Source organism: Narcine bancroftii, chromosome 8 (genome assembly GCF_036971445.1).
Source record: "Narcine bancroftii isolate sNarBan1 chromosome 8, sNarBan1.hap1, whole genome shotgun sequence".
Taxonomy (NCBI): Eukaryota; Metazoa; Chordata; class Chondrichthyes; order Torpediniformes; family Narcinidae; genus Narcine; species Narcine bancroftii.
Genome location: NC_091476.1, coordinates 100,975,982 through 100,994,061, shown reverse-complemented (window position 1 = coordinate 100,994,061; position 18,080 = coordinate 100,975,982). Strand labels below are relative to the sequence as shown.

Below are 18,080 nucleotides of genomic sequence, written 5' to 3'. Positions count from 1 at the left end.
TCATAATCCTCAGTATCTTTTCTCCAGTAATAAAGCTCCCTATCTTTTAATTCTGTCTGCTTTGTAGGCTTACACCATTGTTCTTCTGTGGGTAACATATCATTGGGTGGAAGAATCCACTGTACCTTTTCTTAAAAACTATTTTATATACTTTCTAGTTATTTTAAAAGAATGTATTTGTTAGTGTGTTTATGTAAGATATGGAAAACAAGGAATATTACAATGGAATCATGTGTTTTCATGACAACGGATTTAGTAGATTAGATAAATGCTGGCACCGTGAGATTTAAGTTTTCACTTTTCTTCTTCTTTGCAGGCACAAGTCCACATGCTCCGACCAATGTTCGGGTCACAGCCACGATGACCTCTGCTAATGCCTCCTGGGATCCGGGTTATGATGGTGGATATGAGCAGACATTCACAGTCTGGTATGGCCCTGTGTGAGTCATCCCAGCATGCCTTGCCTTCCACCATTTCTTTCTCAATTCTTTGCTTCCAATTATTGTTCTTTATGCATTAGGGGCTTTCCTATGATAATTTGCTCTTTGCTGTTCTTTGGCTTGGCTTCGCGGACGAAGATTTATGGAGGGGGTAAAAAGTCCACTGCTTGGCAATTGAATAACTGAAGGCTGTTGATTTAGAGCAAAGATGCTCTGTGGGCTTAATAGTTTTTGGGCTTACTAACTGCCATGACATTTCATTTGTTCTTTATCATTCTTTTCTGATCGAGCTGTCCTGTTATGCTTGCAGTAGAGTGCAGCTTCTTAGCCCATGTAACCATGCAATTATACAGACTTATTCAACCTGTAATCAGTAGCTCTTATCCCCACTGTTTCAACTACATTCAAGTCTTGATCTTGCAGGTAAAATGTTAATGCCTTGGTGAATCATCCTAATTCATTTTACCACCATTTTTTTGCTTGCAAAAACACCACCCTTGAAAGTCCATTACCACCCTATGGGAAACACCGTGGGGGCCTCCTCGAATAAAAGTGGTGGTACCTTTTGATATCATTTGCTGTGGCAGAGCACAATTGAATGAGACAAAGTGTGAACGTTCAAGATATTTACTGCTTTATTAATGTAATGGTTACATTCCTCCTGTCACTGGCTGGAGACACCAATTATATATTTAAAGTATGTTAAATATTTGGAATATTAGAATTGTGGATTGCATTTTGAAAGCTCTTTGATTTTGTTTGATGGTGTTACGTACTCCATTTATAATTTTATTGGTTCTTTGCGTTGTCCTCCATCACAATGCAGTGGTGCCTTTAATCTAGCACCAGCTGTACTCCGATAAAATCCTTTCCTCACATCATTCTGACAGTGAGTTCATCTCTGCAACAATGGAATACAAATAATCAAATAACCAGATTTTAAGCAAGAGAAATCACTGGGAAAACTGGGTTAAGGACTCTGTGTCAAGTGGAGGGCAAGATTAAAATATCACACCAGATATCTTATATTTAAACTGCTGCCTTTAACTTGGACTCATTTTAAATTAATGTTGTGTGGGCACACAATGATTCTCACACCAATGTACAATGACAGTTTTAAAGAAATCCACAGAGATTTAGGCATTCAAGATGCCTAGTAAATATTCAGAGGATTATAAGGTACTAATTAAAGACATGGGAGCAGAATATAAAATGCCTATTTGTTCTCTGTCTCCCCAAAGAAAGAACTCGTAATGTAATTGGCCACACTGACAAATTATAGATAGTGTGTGGCAGACTCAAGGCACTGCCTGTCAACTTCACGTACTTACCTTCAGTTTCATATCGAGAGTATATTTTACCACCTCCTGCATGTGTGTTTTCTTTGGGTTTCTGAGGTGCTTTAGCCGACAATAAGATGGATAAGCAGGGTTTGTCATATATACCACAAGAGGGTATTAGTTTAAGATCAGTGGCTGAAAGACTGTTTGGAAGTTAAAGGCTTCTGGTATTGGGTTCAAAGTTTCCTAGACCACCAGATGAGCAATTTCCGCCATGTGTTGGCTTGCAACATCCTTTGTGAAATGATGCTGAACCCTCTTCCAAGATTCCATTGGCAACCTCATCCTGAAAGGTTGCCTGATGTGTGACTTGACTGAAATGTTAGTTGTGTTCTGAAGTTGAGATCAGAGAGATTAACCCTGTACCTGACTGAAAGTCTGTGAATCTAATCTTGGTTCCTGGAAATATTTGGATAACATCCAAAGACAAATCACTGAATTGCTCTCAAAATCAAATTCATAGGATATTTACATACTTCTGTTTGCATTAGGGATGTGTATGTGTATTTCTAAAAGCAGTAAAACTAAATTCCTATGGGCATCCCTGTCTATATTGCTAAATCCTCTAGAAAGGTGATCTGCAGCTGAAAATGTGGTGTTGGCTTTATAGTCCAAATCCTGTCCTCCAATGCTGTCTGTGTAGAGTTTCTATTGTCCCCTGTGATGCCATATGTTTCATCCCATGTCCAAATGATATGTAAATTGGAAGGTTAATTGCCTCCAGTCGGCAGGTATGTGGGGGAATCTGGGAGCAATATTTGGGAATATGGAGGGAATAGAAAATGGGTATAACATAAAAGGATCAGTGGATCCAAGTGCCTGGGGCCATGCCTGAAATTTTCAATATATAAATTAACTTCTCTGTGGGATAAAATCAGAAAATGCTGGAAATATTCAACAGGTCAGACCACATTTATCAGAAGGGAAACAGAGTTAATGTTTCAGGTCAAAATCCCTTCTTCAGAACCAAGGATGAACAAGGCAAGACAGACAGATGGAAATCCCATTGGAGAGCACCATAATTTCTTCAGATTAGACATTTCTGGAAGGGGAGTGGCAGCAAAATCACCAAGTGCAGTACATAAAAATCAAAGACACTTCAGATGCCTGAAATCCAAAAGAAAAACAGAAAATGCAGGACGTAGTCAGCAGCTTTGTTTCTCTTTCCATAAATGCACCCTGAACTACAGAGTATTTCTAGCTTTTTCTAGTTTTCTTTTAATTTCTAGCACCTGTAGATTTTGAACATGCCTGAGGGGGTTGTCAAACTTTACAAAAAGAGCAGCTTGATCCACTTAATTCTAAATCTATCATTTTTCTCAAACTGTTTTATCAAAATAAATAAGTCAGACTCACTTCTTTGTGTCTTCCTCCAATCCTACATCCATCCAATTCTGGTCACTGGAGCATCTTCATTACTCCATTCCATTTAGATTTAAGGCATCCTCTCAAGCTGACCATTACAGAATGTGAGTGTGTGTCAAAAATGCACGTTGTTGTTCTTGTGGATGCACTGTAGTGCATTAGCAATGTACGAAGATGAAATTGATGAAACTTTGCAGTAATGTTACAATGACCTTCAATCCAACTGTCTGATTATCCTGGGTAAATGGCACTGGATGAACAGAAATTCCTAGCAACTAATTATTGGGGAAGGTGGCGAACTAAGCCACTCCATTATCAAACCAGCGTCTGTAGTTGGGGCCCCCGCAGGATCAGGAATTCCTGGGGGGGGGCACAAAGACCTCTGGGACATGCCTGACTTCAGAGGTCGGGTGATTGTGATAGCGCACCAACTGTAATTATTTAAACTCCTGCGAAGATTCCATTAAACAGTTCTGTTGGTGCAGCTCACTGACAACTTCTGTTGTGTTTTATTCATTGCACCACTCGCTACAGGAGACTGAAATCATCCACTTTTATTCCCATCACAATTTACATTCCCAAGCCTCTGAATGATTCCATCTCCCTGCCTGTAGTCTGGGGACATATTTTGGGGAAAAGCAATTCAATCTCTATGATGTGGCCTTGCCTTAGATAAGCTGCCTGCTGAAATTCTCAACCATACATTGTCATCTCTAGAAATGACGTATCCCCTCGTCGGCCTCTCATTGCCACCATCACATGACGCTTCCCAAACTTCAGGTATAAGCCCCCAAACTCACACTCATCCCCGTTCAATCTCTGCCCATAATTTGGTTCTCAATTAGCTAAGCTCTCAATTTTATAGTTGTTAATCTTACTACCAAATCACTCAACACTTTTCCCTCTGTATCTCTATACCATTCTTGCTTATATTCCTCCAATTGTGGCCACAATGTCCCCAGGCCAGCTCCAGTTTTCCATTATCTGCAGACAATTTGTTTACCTCAGTTCCGGTCACTTGAACATATTTTTGAATTACTCCATTATCTGTGGCTGTGTCCCCCTCTACCTCTTATCTCCTCTAAGATTTTCCTTTCTTTTTAGCCCAATTTCCATAATATCCCCTTTTATGAATTAGTATCAATTTTTAATAAAAACTCTAGTGTAGTAGCATTTAACATTGTGGAAAGGGTGACACCATTAGTGTAGTGATATCACAGCAACAGCGATCTGGGTTCAAATCCTGTGCTTTCTCTGGGGAGTTTGTCACTTTAGCTGGAGAACGATGCCACATATGCCAGGCTGCTGTTCATTGACTTCAGCTTAGAATTTAATACGACCATTCCCCAGAGACTGATGTAGAAGCGATCCTCGCTGGAACTCGACACCCCTCTTTGTAACTGGATCCTGGATTTCCTAACAAAGGGACCACAGTCTCTCTGGACCGTTATCAAAATATCAAGCACTGGTGCACATCAAGGCTGTGTGCTCAGCCTGTTGCTGTTCAGGTTACTAACCCACGACTGCATCGTCTCATCCATTGGTCTCATCAGCAACAAAGACGCTCGTGCTACAGAGAAGAGGTGGAAAATCTTGTGATGTAGTGTGAGAGTAACAACCTGAGTCTTGATGTGGACAAGATGAAGGAGATGATCATGGACTTCAGGAGGACCAGCAAAGACCACCCTCCACTACACATAACAGCTCTATAGTAGAGAGAATGGAGAGCATGGAGACCATCAATTCCTTGGAGTTCACTTTCATGGACACACATCTTCTCACTTGTCAGGAAGGTGCAACAGTGAAAGCATTTCCTGAAAAGACTGAAGTGGGCAAGGCTACCAGCCACCATTATGTCATCCTTCTATAGGAGCTCTATCAAGAAAGTCCTGGGAAGCTACATCACAGTGTGGCATGGTTGCTGCAGAGAAATGGATTGGAGGTCAATCCAAAGGACCATAAGAACAGCAAAGAGGATCGCTGGAGTCTCCCTCTCCCATCCCCCATTGACATGATCTACTGGGAACGTTGTCTGAAGATGGCACACAAAATCATAGAGGACCCCTTCCACCCTACACACAGCATCTTTCTGCTGCACTCATCAAGGAAGAGATACAGGAGTATTAGGCTAAGGAACAGCTTCTTTCCCCAGGCAATGAGAATGCTGAACAACCAAAGGAACTGTGCACACTAACTATCTGAGACTCTCGTATTCATGAAACAATAGTTACTTATCTTTTGTATAGATGAAATATTTGTTCTGCATATGTATTATTTGTCTGTATATGTGCTATGTCGGGTTGTGTGTCTGCGTGTTTTTGCACTGAGGACTGGAGAACACTGTTTTGCTGGGTTGTACTTGTACAATCAGATAACAATAACCTTGACTTGTACAGTCTCACCATGTCGGCGAGGGCTTCCTCTGGGTGCTCTCTTTTCCTCCCACCCTTCAAAACGTACCAGGGTCTTAGGATAATTGGGGTATTGGGCCAGAAGGGCTTGTTACCATACTGTATGTCTAAATTAAAATTAATGTAAAAAATTTGTTTTATTTTTTTTGGTGTTGTGTCTTTTCTTTCTTTGGCTTGGCTTCGCGGATGAAGATTTATGGAGGGGGTAAATGTCCACGTCAGCTGCAGGCTCGTTTGTGGCTGACAAGTCCAATGCGGGACAGGCAGACACGGTTGCAGCGGTTGCAGGGGAAAATTGGTTGGTTGGGGTTGGGTGTTGGGTTTTTCCTCCTTTGCCTTTTGTCAGTGAGGTGGGCTCTGCGGTCTTCTTCAAAGGAGGTTGCTGCCCGCCAAACTGTGAGGCGCCAAGATGCACAGTTTGAGGCGATATCAGCCCACTGGCGGTGGTCAATGTGGCAGGCACCAAGAGATTTCTTTAGGCAGTCCTTGTACCTTTTCTTTGGTGCACCTCTATCACGGTGGCCAGTGGAGAGCTCGCCATATAACACAATCTTGGGAAGGCGATGATCCTCCATTCTGGAGACGTGACCCACCCAGCGCAGCTGGATCTTCAGCAGCGTGGACTCGATGCTGTCGACCTCTGCCATCTCGAGTACTTCGACGTTAGGGATGAAAGCGCTCCAATGAATATTGAGGATGGAGCGGAGACAACGCTGGTGGAAGCGTTCTAGGAGCCGTAGGTGATGCCGGTAGAGGACCCATGATTCGGAGCCGAACAGGAGTGTGGGTATGACAACGGCTCTGTATACGCTTATCTTTGTGAGGTTTTTCAGTTGGTTGTTTTTCCAGACTCTTTTGTGTAGTCTTCCAAAGGCGCTATTTGCCTTGGCGAGTCTGTTGTCTATCTCATTGTCGATCCTTGCATCTGATGAAATGTTGCAGCCGAGATAGGTAAACTGGTTGACCGTTTTGAGTTTTGTGTGCCCGATGGAGATGTGGTGTTGTGTCTACAATAGTCCTAAACACTGTGGACACAATCAGTGTCTCTTCATAGGATACAATATTTTACCTTTGGTTGCTGAAAATAAAATTCAGGAAAATAAGAATACCACAGCACTTGATGCTATTGTTCAAAATTGCCAAGGGCAACTTACGCACTCAGACTGCCATTTCAAATAAGCATGGCCTTTTCTGCAGTGTAGCTCAATATTGACGTTGGACAAAACCCCACACTTCCTGACCCATAAAAAGATCCACTGTGGCATTTCGACGGTTCCACGTGCACAGATATTTTAGTAGTGGACTGGTGCATCGAAATCTCCCAGGTTTTGTGAGTGGGAGATGTTCAGGGCACATTGCTGAAAAATAATAAAACACAACAATGCAGTCATTCTCCCAGGAACAAAGAATCAGTATCACATTCATCCTGATTTGTTCATTCTAAAATTAATGGCTCAAGAGACACGAGATGTACATCTGCTAGAGGCTTCCTGAAAACGTCACTTTATTTTTGAGAAAGTGAGAATGCAGAATCCATCCTTAAAGCGTCCATATTTGCAACAATAAATATCTAATTGAATCTATTGTTATGTTTGATTACCTTTCTCCGTAGATAGGGTGTAAAATTGGACAGTAACCCATCATTGCCAGTTTGAGGTGGGTGTGACAGGTTAATGGTCTGGTTCTCTTTCTGTTACCATAGTAACTGCACTTAAGATATTTGTTATTGCTTCATTGCTGTGAGCACTCTTGGGGCATCCTGAAGATGTAAAAGAAGCAAAATGTAATTTTTTCTTTTATTGAAGCAGATACAAAATATGCATTGATGGAGCTGTATTTCTGTGTAACTAATAATTTTATGCATTTCCAATATAGCTATTCAACTCGTTGCTCCTGAGATAGAATTTGAAAGGGCTGCACTGTTAATTCTGTTCCCTTAGTTTCCCCACAGCCCTGCAATTTTGAGTATGCATCAAATTCCCTTTTGTCTTGTAAGCTTCAATCAGCTCACAGTCAATATCGACTGAAGGATAGACATCCTAGATCAAAGGCAACATATCTCAATCCTTCAGCTCAATGGCCACCTATTCCAGGTTGTGCTAATGAATGTCTCTGGATTTCTTTAAAAAAAATGTAATTTGGAAGCAAACCACAATTGTAGATGAGATCAAGAACTATTAAAAGAAGCACCTTCTGCAAAATAACATTGGTTTGAAAAGTCTGGCATGGAATTTTAACCAATCCCCACCCGGCGAAAAAAAATAATGCATTGAAATATCACTTGGAGGTCACACAGTGTTTTTTTTTGTTAGTCGGAAATCTACATTCAAGCTTTAGCTGTGGTGCTGCAGCATAACCAGCTGTGACACATCAGTTAATGAGCCCTTGTCAGTCTGTGTGCCCCTGTGCCAGTGAAGTAATTTATCGGCAGAGGATTTTATCAAAGGTTAAACTAACCTGCTATATTTTCTCTTTATCTAATTTCATTAAAATGGAAATCACTGTAGGTACCACTGATTGTAAGGCGGCCATGTAATGACTTTCACACTAGTCAGTATGAAAGGCAAAGTCTGTATGCAGACAGGATGCTTTGTGGTAAATTTGAAAGTCTACTTCCTTCATTTCAAAAAGTCGAGCAGCAGATGTGAAGGGGACCTCACAACTGGGCGGCATGGTTAGCGCAATGCTGTTACAGCGCTGGCGACCGGGGTTCGAATCCAGCGCTGTCTATAAGGAGTTTGTACATTCTCCCTGTGTTTGCAGGGGTTTCCTCCTGGCATTCCAGCTTCCTCCCACTGTTCAAAAACATATCGGCATTGTAGGTTAATTGGGTGACATAGGCTTGTGGGCTGAAAGGGCTTATTACCATACTGTATGCCTAAATTTAAATAAAACTAAATTTATATTTAAATTTAACTATGAAGGAGCCCAGAGAGATAAGTTATTCTATTGCAGCTTCTGAGCAGATTTTCAAGTAAACCTCTGGTTTAATATTTTCGATTTATTCTAGGCACTTTGATGAAACATTTGATTTATGCATTTATTTTCCACTGTACTACACTAGATCAATAGGGTGTGCAATGAGAGAGGTTCTAATCGTATATTTCTGTTCAATTCAAGTGGAAAATTTGAATTATGGAGGTCCATAATTATAGCACCAGTATAACCCAAAAAGAGGCCAATTTGGGCAATTCAGCCCTTGTCAGCTCCTCATTGAGCAATCCTATCAGTACCATTCCCCAGCTCTTTTCTCTTGACCCTGCAGTTTATTCTTCCTCAAGGAATAATGGCTCCCTTTTGAAAGCCTTGATTGTCACCACATTCTTATAGGGAGTGATTTCCAGCTGATCACCACCCTAACACCTCCTTGCTGCAAACAAGATTATGCAGGCATTCAAGGGGACATTTCACTGTCTCACTCATGTGATTAAATCTGGTTCTGCAATGCTGTCACAGCACCAGTGACTGTGGTTCAAATCACACGCTGTCTGTAAGGAGTTTGTACGTTCTTCCCGTGTCTGCATGGGTTTCCTCCAAGTGCTCCAGTTTTCTCCAGCCATTCAAAACGCACCGGAGATTGTAGGTCAATTGGGTCTATTGGACTGCACTGGCTTGTGGGCTAAAAGGACCTGCTACTGTGCTGTATGTCTTCATTTAACATTTAAAATATAATACTGAAAAAAAATTAAAGGATTTTCTATGCTGTTGCACTGATCAAGTAACAGAAATCTTCTTCCATAGTTTGTGTGGGTTAAAATACAAAGGGAGGGCTCTGCATAATGGTTCTGAGAATGACACCAGAAACTTGAGCAAAGAATTTGAAGCTCAGGTTCCTAGATGGTTGGGCCAAGCACAGACTAGAAGGGCCAAAGGGCCTGCATTCTGTGCTGTAATATTCTATGGTTCTATTGAAAGGTCGCCCCTCAGACTGTGAAGGATTTGCTTGGAACAGAATAATAAGAGCATCTGTTGGAAAAGAAAACAGTTAATATATCTCCGGAGCCTGCGACATCTCCGACTCACGGCATTTGCAGACTTGATTGTTTCATTTCATATATCTTGAACAAGCTTCCTGTCCTGATGAGAGCTCTTTGACCTGTAATGCATCAGCCACCAGTAAGATCCTGTAATGATTCAGATTAATTGATTTACTGATGTATTGGCCTTGTCTTTCCAACTTGCAAAAATTGGCAATCCAATATATTCTAAAATACTGGAGCCCAGTAATTTCAAGGTGCCATATACTTTAATTTGAGTAAGGTTTATATGAACGCTTTTCTAACTTTCAACATTTGCACCAGTCTTTACTGTATAAATGATTTAGATATTGTTCACAAAGGCTTTAGGAAAATAACCAACGTGATAACGAACTCTGATCACTCTTGTATCCCCACTCACTCATGAGGCAGAAGGTACATGATTTTTAAAGCCCCACCACCAGATTAAGGATAGCCTCTTTCCTGCTGTTATCAGATGTTTGAAAGGACTTCTAATGTATAAAATATGATCTGTTAATTGCACAATTCCTAATCGTCATGGCAGTTTTACTCCAGTTTTCTCTGTAATGCCACATTCTGCCATTCTGCTTTATTTTGTACTGCCTGTTATATTTAAGTATGGGTTGCCTGGAAAGTACACACAACAAAGCCTTTCACTGCTTTTCGAAATATTAAAAGATTATTGTCATGTACAGAATAGTACAGAACATGTAATATTACATTAAATTGCCATCTTCCTGGTACAAGGCAGACAAAAAGTTACCGTTAGTGTCACCTGGCAGTAAGAGAAGCAAATGAAAATCCCTTCAGAGTTACTGAATGTCCATGAATTTGCCTCTAGCGCTTTCACAGTCTCTGGAATCACACAGACTTCTGTTCGATTCATTGGCCACCCGAGCTCCGGACCCAAACCTTCCACACATGATCAGGAGGCCTTCAGAGCCAGAGGCCCTTTGGGAGCTCTTCTTGCCCTTATCACCTTCTTGAATCCCTGGCTCTGAAACCTGGTTCCCACGAGCCAGTCTCCACAGCCTGCAGGGGTCCCCTGACTGAAAGTCGCCTGCAGCCCCTCACTGGTCCTGTAGGGTCATCTCCTCTGCTTACCCTTTTCACCTTCTCAATATGGGGGGCTTCTCCCTGTTTTTGATGCCCTGCACTGGTCCACTGCCCCCCTGGAATCGGCACACCTTATGGCTGCTACTGAACACAGGCATCATCATCTTGCACACAGACCCCGCAGTCCAGGATCTCAAATTAGTTAATTGGATATCAATAAAAAATATCATTGAATAAATAAATATTTAGATAGATAAATAAATATATAAGTAGGATATTTACTTATTTATAAATATATAAACTCCGCACAGTTTAATGTCCACAATACATTCTGTGAAATTTGGGTGTTATGCAATGTGAACTGTGTGAACACCATATTATATACTTAGCAAAGCTATATGCGATACTGTAGTGTATCTACAAACTTTTTATTTGTAAATAGGGATTAGTATTGGGACTGACACAGGGGTGTGGAGAGAGCGGGGCAATGGAATCAGTGTGGGGATTGATACAGGGCTGTGGGGAGAGAGTGGGGCAGTAGGATCAATGTGGGGACCGACACGGGGCTGTGGGGAGAGAGTAGGGCAGTGGGATCAGTGTGGGGAGAGAGAGCGGGGCTGTGGGGAGAGAGTGGGGCAGTGGGATCAGTGTGGGGAGAGAGCGGGGCTGTGGGGAGAGAGTGGGGCAGTGGGATCAATGTGGGGTCTTATACGGGGCTGAAGGGAGAGCGGGGCAGTGGAATCATTCTGGGGACTGACACGGCTGTGGGAAGAGAATGGGGCAGTGGTATCATTGTGGCGACTGACACAGGGCTGTGGGGAGAGAGTGGAGCAGTAGGATCAGTATGGGGACTTATACGGGGTTGTGGGGTGAGTGGGTCAGTGGAATCAATGTGGGGACTGACACAGGGCTGTGGTAAGAGACCAGGGCAGTAGGATCAGTGTGGTGACTTGTACGGGGCTGTGGGGAGAGTGGGGCAGTGGGATCAGTTTGGATATACAATTTCCTATAGTTAGTGATCACTTTTTCTAAATTGCTGCAGACTTGCTCATGGTAACTGAATAATTACGGGAGCACGGACATATATGCGGTTGGACGTTGCCCTGATGGGCGTTCAAATAAAATAATTACTAGGCAGTTTAAAGCCAGTACGGGCCTGTCGACATTAGGACCGAGAGGTTGAACCCTGTAGAGCAGCACCATGTCTCCGCTCTCCCGGGTCCACACCAGCAGCAGAGCTGGTTTTCAACTTAAAGTAAATTAATTTACCCACTTTGACATATATTATTGTTAGGAAAGAATGTTTCCTCCTCAAAATATCTGATTTAATGTGTCCAGGATGATGGTTTGTTATTAAAATGGCACAAAGTAGAGATGAGGCACAGAACTGGATTGTAGTTGGAAGTGAATGGAATAGAGGGAGCCCAAGATTGGTGATGATATTCTATTACTGTTGGGAGATCTACCAAGTGAAAAACACGCTTTACTGCATCTCAGTTGTGATGGTGGGATTTAAAGGAGAGCAGTTCTGTCAATAAAATAAGAGGCTGATGAAGTAGACCATGTATCTTTGCCACAATCGAGTCTGTGATTTCAATTCTGTTTCATCCTACCACCCTTTTTCCATTTTCCAACTGCGAGCTGGCCTCAAAGTGTGCCTCATGCCAAAAACGGATACTAACTGTCTTGTTCTGCATTTTCCACAGGGTAAAGAGGGCTATGCTGGGACCCCATGACTGGCTTTCGCTGCCTGTATCCACAGGCCTGACCTGGCTGTTGGTGGAGGGACTGGAGGCTGAGACTGCATATCAGTTCAGTGTGCTCGCACAGAATAAGCTCGGAACAGGGCCCTTCAGTGAAGTTGTCACTGTGAACACACTGGGTGAGTAACATTTATTTAATGTATGTACTATGCTTTTCCTATCTGCAGAATCATTTCATCTGCAGGACAAAAATAATTTAGATTTGATTAATTTATGGGCCTTAATTTGTCCATTTTTAAACCTCCATGGAAAACCATACTGTGGTTTTGGACCATGGTATACTGACACCTGCATTCAGTTTAAGCCCTATTTTGGCAGGCAAATAGGTCTGGCTTGGCCAGCAAGGACAAGTTGGGCTTTAGGGCCTAGTTCTGCGCCATGGACCTCTATGATTATGACTAACTGGTGTGAAGTGCAGAGTGCGTGAATCCAATGTGTTCAGCCAATTTTTGGTTTTCTGTGAGGAACTGTTGAAAGTGTTGAGTGGCTGTTGGAAAGAATCTTATTTTTATAAAATGAAGCTACCATTCTGGCAATTTATTTGCTTCTAACATTATGGTTAATTAGGATATAAGCAAATTATATTGAGCCCTTCTCTGGAGCACCAAATGCTGGCTGTGCATTGTACCAAAAGTAAACTGTGTTGTGTTAGTGAAAAGAATGTTTGATGGCAACTGTCTGATTGGAATTGAGGTAGAAATTTGAAAACAGAAATTAGAGAAGGTAGCAAAATGAGGTTTATGTCTGTCCTAGCACGGGAGCGACCTCCTTCGGTGGCGATAGTACTACAGTTAAACTGAGCTGCCAGTCTTTTCAATGGAGAATTAATTACCTAAACACCCAGTTCCAATGCTGAATCATCTGAATGAATGTTGTCATCAGATCCTGTCTCCATGGCACCATAGAGTGGCTGTGCAAAATTCTGCAATGGAGGTGAGGGGAAATGCAGGGGAGGGGAACCCTCACAAACCTATACATTTCCCGATTTTCATTCTGCAAGTGCCACTGGGAGGTATGGGCTCATAACAGGATGATTCTTCGCTTTGGTGGTAAACCACTGTACGTATATATTTATCTGTCTGGGCACACCCATTGGCTGACGGTATCTGTGGCCCCTCCCACAGGCTCCTGAATAAAGGTGACTGTCCCTTAGCCCCCTCCTCAATTCAGGGCAGTCGACCAGCAGGGATGTGCCGTCATCCTATTGCGAATAAAAGCCCATCAGTTTTTCTCAACTTTAGTCTTTTGAGTCATTGATGGAGCATCAGCTTTGAATTCATTAAAAAGACTGCAGGAAGCAATGTGCATCAAAACTGCTGAGTAATTAACCACTGAGGCTGAGAACTGAGATAAGTACATGTACTGGCACAAGAGCATTAACCTTCACTGCTGTAGTTCTTATAATTTAGTTTGCTGACACATTTTTTTCAATGGAGAATGAACTACCTAAACCCCAGCCTCAATTCTGAATCATCCAATACAAAACTGTATTGGGAAATCATATATCAAAACTACTGAGCAATTAAAAGCTGAGTCTAAGATGCACAGAGGACAATCTCTTTGCCAATCTGTCGCAGGATTTGTTCCTTGTTTAACAGTGAGTTTAAAAAAGGTCCAATCTCCATCAGTAAGAAAGAGGTGAGCATCACACATTGTTCAGATATTATCACCAGTTAAAATAATGCCAGAAATGCATCAGCTGTGCTGAGACAGATGGAACCTGGAAGTACCCAGACTGATTTCCCAAGGGGAAGGACCTCAACTGGGAATGTATGAAAATGTCAAAATATTTGCATATAAAAAGAGTTGCCACATGTTTCAAATTTAGCTACTGTGGAAAAAAAATGGAGAGGTTATGGCTGTAAATTTTGGTTTGCTCAAAGGTTATTTAAACACTTACCAGTCATTTCCAAATACAGTTGTGACAAATGCCAACAACAGTATTTTGTTCCTCATTATTCACTTCACTTCCCATCTCCATTTTTCCTCAGCTGTAATAGTGCACAGACCAATGCTAATTTGAGTAGATTGTAGTGAATGGTGCGGTGAACAAAGCACAACAGAAGTCATCTATGAGCTGAACCAACAGAATTGTTTAATGGAACCTACGCAGGAGTTTAAATAGATACAGTTGACACGCTATCTCCATCACCTGACCCCGGAAGTCGCACACTTCCCATAGACCTTTGTGCCCGCCAGCCACCAGGAACTCCCAATCCTGGGGGGCCCGCAACTATGGACGCCGGTTCGATAATGCAGTGGCACAGTTCACCACATGATCCCCCAGAACCAGAGTTCCAAGGTGACACCACAGTCTAGCTAATATGGCTAGAACGGACCGGCAGAGGCCCTCTGTGCCGGGGGCATACTGTCTGTACCGTTTGCTCCAGGTCCAAATGTGCTGGCTTAAGATGATCCATAGAAACAGTACCTCGTTTGCCGCCCACGTCTAGAACAAACATGGTGGTGTCATTCCGCAGCACCTTAAAATGGCCGTTGCAATAGCGTCCTGTGGGCATCTCTGCGAAGAAACCTATGCTTTCAGTCCTTCAGCTTGGCTGGAACGTAGGAAGTTGGAAGCCTATGCCAGATGGTCGGGACCGGCTCCAGTGCACCCATTTTCTCTCTCAGGAATGTCAGTAAAGAAGTGGGAGACTCCAGCTGCCCACATGCTGCTGGGATGAAATCACCTGGGACTGTTCAGGGGACTCCATACACCAATTCAACCGAGGAAGTAGCTAGATCTTCTTTTGTACCACAGTGTCCTGATCTAGCGATCTAGCGAGGTACTGTTTCTATGGATCATCTTAAGCCAGGGTAATTCGACCATCCACTCCAGACCCTTGAGGCGTGCCATGTGAGCTATTTTCTTGTGTCAATGAAAATACTCCTCTATACCGTTAGACTGGGGATGATAGGCTGTAGGACAGTGCATCTGCATGCCCAGTAACTGTGCATAGCCCAGACGTGAACGGTGCCCCTCTGTCAGAAGAGATGTCCATAGGTAAACCGAAAAGGGCTATCCAATGAGCGATGAGGGCTCATGCACAAGCTGTAATGTAGGTGTCCAAGAGTGGAACAACCTCTGTCCAACTCGTAAATCTGTCCACCACAGTAAAAAGGTGAGTAGCACCTCTGGACGGGTGTAACAGCCCGATTATGTCGTCGTGGATATAATGGAACAGCCTTTGCATCGGGGTTTGACATGGAATACGTGTCCTTGCCCAAATGCCAACTTGCTTGCGCAATCCATGCCACATGAATTTGTCTGCCATAAGCCTTATCGTCGCTCGAATAGAAGGGGGAGCCAAACCGTGTATGGCGTTGAATACCCGACATCGCCAGGTGGTAGGGATGATCGGCTCGGTTGTCCAGTGGACACATCACAAAGCAGCAAGGAATTTGCTGGTACAAACTTCACGCAGCTGGCAATGAGGATGTCATCCAAATACATAAACACAAAGTCCTGGTCCCGTCCTATTGCCTCCATGACTTGTTGAAAGGTCTGGGCTGTGTTCTTCAAACTGAATGGCATTCGGAGGAACTTGAAAAGCCCGAATGGGGTAATGAGGGCTGTTTTTGGAATGTCATCTGGATGAACTGCATACTAGGTCAATCTTGGAAAAGATCTTAGCGCCATGTAGGTTTGCTGTAAAGTCCTGTATATGGAGAACTGGGTATCGATCTGCTGTTGTAATTTCATTAAGGCGACAATAGTCACCACAAAGCCTCCAGCCACCAGATGCTTTTGCCCATCTCCTCCATTCTCCTGAATTCTCCCTTGGCCAACTGCAGTTTTTCTGGAGACAGCTTGCATGCTCATGTATGTAAAGGCTGTCCATTCCTCGGGATATAGTGCTGTACTCCATGCTTGGGCTGAGCCGTCATGAACTGCGGAGAGACAATGCTCAGAAAGTCTGCCATGATTTTGGCGTACTCATTCTCCAAGTGGGTCACGGAATTGTAAAGCGAATGACTCAAATGTCTTGGAATTAACCAGACAGCAACCTTTTAGATCCACTAGGAGGTAGTGTGCTCGTAGAAAGTCGGCATACAGCAGTGGCTGAGACATGTTGGCAATGGTAAAGGACCAACTGAATCAGGAAGAGCCAAAATTGAGCGGTATTGTCCTTACGCTGTACATTCTGATGCTGCTGTTGTTGGTGGCTGTCAGGGAAGCCCCATACTTTCTAGAATGTGTATCCAGGGCAGGGGTGGGGGTGGGGGGGGGTGCAATCTCTGCTCCTGTGTCAGCAAGAAAATGCCGAACCAAATGCCGATCCCACAGGAAGAGGAGGCTGCTCTTGTGGCCAGCCATCGTTGCTACTACCGACAGCTGGCCTAATTTTTTTCCCAGGTGTGAGTAGGGGGATTGGCACCAGCAGGCAGCAGTTCCCACCTTTGGTGATAATAGCACCACTGCTCTCTCCCAATGCCTCTCGCCACCAGTCTGAGACCGCACCTCCATCAGGGATAAGTAGAGATCGTGCCCTTTGGCGTGGCGCCATCACACGATCAATAGTCGCTGTTTGGTGTGCCATAGCTCATCCATGTGGGCAGCCGGTCGACGGAGATCACTGAAATCATCATCTGCAAGGAACAGACAGATGTCCTCTGGCTTCTGTTCCAGAAAATCTGCTCATAGAGAAAGCAGGGTTTGTTCCTGTCCATGAGTGGCAGCATCTCAGCGCAGAAGGCATGCAATCACCTAGGCCTTCCATATGAAGGAGCTTTACCACCCTGTTGCTCCAGGAAAATCCAAAAGTACGAGTAATAAGAGCTTTGATAGCTCTGTACTTATCATTGCCTGAAGGCTGGCGTAAGAAGACAATGATGCGTACCACAGTGTCCTGATCTAGCGATGTGATGACATAGCAATATTTAGTAGTGTCAGCGGAAATCTGACCAAGGTGGAATTGAGCCTCCGCCTGCTCGAACCAAATCTGTGGTTGTGATATCCAAAAAAAAACGGTAGCTTGAGTACAACGGCATTCTGCGTATTTATAGCTAGGTCCAAAAAAATCATTTTGGACCATCAAACTCACCACTGTAACAAGTGTTGCAGTGAACAAAAGACAACAGAAGTCATCTGTGAGCTGAATCAGCAGAATTATTTAATAGAATGGGCAACTAAAGCGGCATCATCTGCAAAGAGTAGTTCACGGACAAGTTTCTCTTGTGTCTTGGTGTGAGCTTGCAGGCGCCTCAGATTGAAGAGACTGCCATCCGTGCGGTACCGGATGTAAACAGCGTCTTCATTGTTGGGGTCTTTCATGGCTTGGTTCAGCATCATGATGAAGAAGATTGAAAAGAGGGTTGGTGCGAGAACACAGCCTTGCTTCACGCATGGAGAAGGGTTCAGAGAGCTCATTGCTGTATCTGACCCGACCTTGTTGGTTTTCGTGCAGTTGGATAATCATGTTGAGGAACTTTGGGGGACATCCGATGCGCTCTAGTATTTGCCAAAGCCCTTTCCTGCTCACGGTGTCGAAGGCTTTGGTGAGGTCAACAAAGGTGATGTAGAGTCCTTTGTTTTGTTCTCTGAAGAGCCAGCTCTTCAGCGCTTGACGTCCTGCTTTGCGGAAACTGCCAAAATGTTTGGCCTGGAAGTCAGCCTGAAGAAAACTGAGGTCCTCCATCAGCCAGCTCCCCACCATGACTACCAGCCCCCCCACATCTCCATCGGGCACACAAAACTCAAAACGGT

At 43.5% G+C, this 18,080-nt stretch overlaps 1 protein-coding gene and 1 long non-coding RNA gene across 2 annotated transcripts in view; one reads left to right on the top strand and one right to left on the bottom strand.

Moving 5' to 3' along the window:
* Positions 1-18,080, top strand: part of igsf9bb (immunoglobulin superfamily, member 9Bb) — a 390,832-nt gene that overhangs the window by 354,673 nt on the left and 18,079 nt on the right. The window contains exons 12-13 of the mRNA XM_069896285.1: positions 317-440; positions 12,317-12,492. Coding sequence (XP_069752386.1) covers positions 317-440; positions 12,317-12,492 — 300 coding nt within the window. The remainder of the gene's footprint in view (positions 1-316; positions 441-12,316; positions 12,493-18,080) is intronic.
* On the bottom strand, positions 1,052-3,539 carry LOC138741072 (uncharacterized). Its single transcript, XR_011343309.1, has 2 exons — positions 3,137-3,539; positions 1,052-1,341 (listed from the first exon to the last, which is right to left on the bottom strand). It is a non-coding gene; the product is annotated as an uncharacterized lncRNA (long non-coding RNA).